Source organism: Bidens hawaiensis, unplaced genomic scaffold (genome assembly GCF_021521415.1).
Source record: "Bidens hawaiensis isolate Kalapana, Puna unplaced genomic scaffold, B.hawaiensis_p1.1 tig00065344_1, whole genome shotgun sequence".
NCBI classification, from domain to species: Eukaryota; Viridiplantae; Streptophyta; class Magnoliopsida; order Asterales; family Asteraceae; genus Bidens; species Bidens hawaiensis.
This window is the reverse complement of record NW_027501659.1, coordinates 42349-47490: the sequence shown is the minus strand read 5'-3', so window position 1 is coordinate 47490 and position 5142 is coordinate 42349. Positions and strand designations below refer to the sequence as shown.

General features: G+C 39.9%; 1 protein-coding gene across 1 annotated transcript; it reads left to right on the top strand.

Moving 5' to 3' along the window:
- Positions 1–375: 375 nt before the first annotated feature.
- On the top strand, positions 376–2977 carry LOC143604490 (uncharacterized). Its single transcript, XM_077080952.1, has 2 exons — positions 376–722; positions 2548–2977. The coding sequence occupies exons 1-2, from the start codon at positions 396–398 to the stop codon at positions 2710–2712; spliced, it is 492 nt and encodes a 163-aa protein (XP_076937067.1). The 5' UTR covers positions 376–395; the 3' UTR covers positions 2713–2977.
- Positions 2978–5142: the final 2165 nt, after the last annotated feature.

Here is a 5142-nt window from a genome sequence, read left to right as displayed (position 1 = left end):
TATTAACCGAAATTAACATATAAACTAACCAAAAACCAACCGATTAATCAAAAACCAATTGGGCAATAAAATAGATTAATCAATGACTTGGGTTTTAGTTTAGGCTAATAACCGAACCGAAAACTAATCGAATAAACCAAACCGACTAACCAGAAAACGATTGGATCATAAAATAGATTTAAGTGATGACTTTGATTTCATTTTCATAACTTTAGACTAATAATCAAACCGAACCGGAACTAGGCAGGGCCCATATACATAACAGCAAGCCCACACGGGATCGAAACCCGGCCCATAAACCACCAACCATGAACAAACATCATCAGTCATCACCCCTTAAAAACATTATCTGTGTGGTGCAGAAACCACCTCAATCAAACAACCAAACAATAATAATGGTAGTAACTGTAACCTCTGCAACATCTCTTCCACTATTCAACTGTTACCACCATGTCTTTAAACCCTCAAACCAATCTTACTTACCACTTCTTCCATCGCGACCAACAACTCATTATTGTTACATCAAACGGGCCACCCTAAACTGCCCAGTAGTTTCTGCTGCTACACCAAACGGAGTGTTTATTCTCTCAGAAGCAAAACCACCGGATAATACTACCGATCAGATTGTATCTGCAGCTTCGGATAATGGTGATGGAGTGTCTGTTGTTATCTCGGTTCTCTTATCCATTGCTTTTGTTGGCTTATCCGTTCTCACTGTTGGGGTAAGACATTGTATATATTAATTAATAGGGGTGAACAAAAACCAAACCGTTAACTGAAAAGCTTAAGTGAATCTGATTAACCCGTTCGGCTATGGTTACGGTCAATGTGTATTCAGTCTTCGTTTGGAACCTAACTTTTATGTTTGTATTCCAACATTTAAATTTATGTTGCAACTGCCATAACCAAGCTTGAAACCGGCATATTTCAGTTTCCAAACTTCATAATTGAGCTTCAAAACACGATGACCGAACCGTTGTTAACTGGAACAAAGGATAAAAATTAAAAATGCATTGGACAATTAACCGATAACCAAAACCGACTCATAATCGCGGTTAATCGACCATTTGGTTATGTGAAGAGGTAGGTCCCAGCAGAGCCCAGTTGGACCCGCAAGACTCACCTCAAAGAGGGACGTCTGCGCAGTTGAACCCGCAAGACTCACCTTCAAGAGGGACGTCTGCGCAAAGACTGAACTCGCAAGACTCACCTTGAAGAGAGACGTCTGCGCAAAAACCAACTGGATCCGCAGGACCCACCATGCTTAGAGACGTGACGTCCTTACGCGCAGTACGCAAGCTGTTCCCGCAGGAAAAGCCTCCCAATGGTCGACGTACTCCGCCTGTTCCCGCAGCAACGGATACTAGCCATCAGGGAAGGCTACCCGCGCAGCAAGGCTACACGCACAAGGCACTAACTCTTAAATAATTCAGCAATGTCACCTGAAGAAGGAGTGAGCAAGCCGGGAATACTCCCGCCCAAAGCCGGGAAAACTCCCGCCCAAATGAGCCAGTCCGTACGCTACTGGAGGATCTTTTGTACTATACCTGCCAAGGTATGGACAAAAGATCTGACCAAAGCTGCGACAGCTCACTGACAACAGTACGACGAGCAGCACGCTCTACTACTTAATGTCACTATCAGCCGCTGCCTACTCACCAACCTGTCGTAGCACGTGCATAGCCTGCAGTTGGTGGAAAAGGAATAGTACACAGCCGGCCTGGTCACTATCAGCCGCTGTCTACCCACCAACCTCCAGCATGGCACGTGCGTAGCCCACAGTTGGTAGAACAAGAATACTATTCAGCCGGCTGTACCTGCTTGGAAACCTACCTTCGGCTATAAATACTCCAACACCTTGGAACGGTATCATTATCTTATATCTTCATATATTATCTGATATCTGCTCTAGTCATTTCTCTTAATATACACTTATATTCAAGAGCAATCTAGTCTGATTCTCACGCCGGAGGGTGGTCACAAGGAGGTACCCCCTCCCCCCTTCTCAGTGACGAGCTCACGGTGTCTGTTTTGCAGGTCATCAGAAGAATAACCATCTTTGCCGGACCAAACCCTCGTGGGAAACATCTACTTAACCCCCAGATTATCCGTAATCTGCCCGGGGTCGATTAGTGTTTCTTCATTATGGTTAATCCCCCATAACCAAACCGACTTTGCACACACCTAAGTTATTAAAGTTTGAAAATAAATTGGCTTAAAAAATGTAAATTTCTTAGGTTAAGGTATCAATGTGCACAAACAAACATTAAATATTGTTTTGGGTTGTACGGGCCGTGTTTGTGTCAACCTGCGAATAATATACATGTAGTGTTGGTGTTTATGTGTGTCATGACTCTCTAGTTTGTTTTAAATTACGCCCGTTTACAGCGCTAGAACTTTGAGCTGGCATATCAATTTGATTTTATACTTTTAGATATTTTAACAACCCTGCTATGATTCTGAGTTCTCAAAAGTGTCATGTTGACTTAGAAGTCAACCACTTCATTTTTCCATTAGTTTGAATGTGGGTGTGTGTTTGTTGTTCAGGTTATCTACATAGCTGTAACAGATTTCTTACAAAAAAGGGAGAAAGAAAAGTTTGAAAAGGAAGAAGCAGAGAAAGCAAAGAAAGGTGGAAAGAAGAAGAGGGTAAGACCGCGAGTCGGTCCTAAAGGATTTGGACAGAAGATTGACGACGATGATGATTTGTAGATTGTAGAAATTTTAACATTAAAATGATTCTTTGGGACACAGACGAGCTAAAAGATCGCGTTTTTATGTAACTTCCAGTGCATTTAATGGTCGACCGAGATGATTTGAGACACCAAAGAGCTAAAAAGATCAACTTTCCATGTATTTTGTAAGTTTTGTAATGTAAATTTATGTTACTTGAGGTGCATTAGAACACAATTGAAATAAAAAGATCGTATTTTGTTTTAATGCAAGTTTTGGTGCATTAACTTGTACACCATGTTTTGGGACACAGACCAGAAAGATTGTGGTGTAACACATATCCGCCATGTTTTCGTGTACACACGAGCCAACAAAAGATTATGTCTCACGATATACCGCATTTAAGAACTAAGATTATAACTCCCTTGATTAGTCCTTGACATGATGAAATCAACAACCCATATCAGTTAGTGGAACGAAATGGTTGGCCCTTGAGCAACCAAGGACGCCCACACAAAGCTTCCGATGACAAGTGGTAGCAAAGCGAGTTCGGGCTTGGTACAAGTTGCAGCATTTGTGGCTGGTAGTGAAGGTGATAGCAACTTCAGCTCAGTTGTGTTCAACTTGATCCTAAAGGTGGAAGGGCAACCAATTGCGTTCAAATTGGTTTCCATCGGACACGACATTGTAGAAAGCTGGTAACACTATATGCGACATAGTTTCTTTCGTCTAGTGGTACCAGGATATCAGATAAAGATATCCCTCACCAGGTGTCGGTGCTCAAGTCTCGTGATGAACAAATCATGCGCACTTCCCACATATCACCGGTTAGGAGTTGGTGTCGCTTTATGAACTCAACATAAAACAGGTAGACACACCAATAAACCGGACGAAATGATAATGATAATCCCTCGGGCAAACACATATCATGGGCAACACCCATTATGATAAGATGAATAATCTTATAAAAGAAAATCAAATGACCAACATTAAAATTTTATTGTCATGATTAATGGAAACAAAAATAATAAGAAAAAAGAAAAAAAAATGATAAAATGTAATATGGGTAAACAAGTCAAAACGCAAAAACAAAATAAGGTGATGTAAAACAATACACCAAATTTTATTAGATTTGTCAGACTAAAAAACTTTATTTTTAAAAATTTTATTTATTCAAAATAACAAATAGATATAAATAAAAGTACATATTAGTATGCATAGTTATATTGAATATAGTAAAATATTAAAAATTATGCTATATATATATAATAATAATAATAATAAATATAAAAAAAATCACATGTAAATAAACAAAATAACTAACTAAAAAAAGCTTTAGTTTGGAAAATAGATCACTATCAAAGAATATAAAAATGCATAAAAACAAAGAAAGATGGGGCCAAATTTTCAACCTAATAGGATAACTGTTTAAACATACAGAAAAACAACATTCTAAACAACCCTGCAGATGTAGGCAACATATTTGTACAGTCACTTAGGTGCTGTTTGTTTTTGCAGACATAAACTGTCTGTAAGCTGATTTCATCTGTTTTTATGTCTGCAGTTGAAGATGTGGTCTGAAGCTCTGTAAGCTGAAAAAATAAGACTGTTTGTTTTTATAAGTTGACTTCTCTGAAAACTACTACCAATCTTGCCATATATCTCTGAAAACTACTACCAATTTCATAAATCTCCAACAACTCTCAAACAAAAACAACCAGACAATCAAACTCTAAAATACACACTTATAGCACATCTGGTACACTAGAATCTATCTACTGATTACAACAATCATAAAGACTAAAACTGGAAAACAAACGGATTCAAGAATCAAAACCCTAAATTAACAGAAGATGAACAAAATTGATGTTTGAGAGAGAAACTGAACGGATTGTATGAATCACGATAAAACTTCTCGACTCTTTCAATTTATATAAGCAGACCAAATCAGCCCAAAACACAACCACCAGAACGAGGTGGTCGAACGGCGGTGGTCGAACGGTTTAATGATGAAGCAGCGGGGGGTCGACGGAGGTGGTCGAACGGTGGTTATGGCGGCGGTATGGCGACCGAACCAAGGGAGAGAGCAGGAGGCGTTATGGCGGTGGTTATGGCGACCGGAACCAAGGGAGAGAGGAAGAGAAGGAGTGTACCTGGAAGAGCAGAGGCGGTGGCGATGGCTGCTGGCGAGTGGAGGAGCGACGGAGGCGGTGGCTAGGGTTGGAAGGGCTGGACGACCGGTTGTGGAGGATGAAGACGTTTGAAGCATGTTTCAATAGCTTTTGTTTTAAGAAGTTATAAGCTGTTTGCAGATCTTATTCTTTTAAAAAAACAAACTGTCTTCACAGCTGATTGTCTGCGCGCCTGCAGACATTACTCTCCTGAAGATGTTTGATGCAAAAACAAACATCACCTAAGCTATTGAAGCAAAAACAAACATCACCTTAGTACTAAAATAGCTAGTTATTC

What these genes read in the sequence shown, in the direction of transcription:
- LOC143604490 (XM_077080952.1), top strand. Translation starts at nt 396, where the DNA reads ATGGTAGTAACTGTAACCTCTGCAACATCTCTTCCACTATTCAACTGT. An exon ending in TATCCGTTCTCACTGTTGGG is followed by an intron (nt 723 to 2,547) that starts GTAAGACATTGT and finishes TTTGTTGTTCAG; the next exon opens with GTTATCTACATAGCTGTAAC.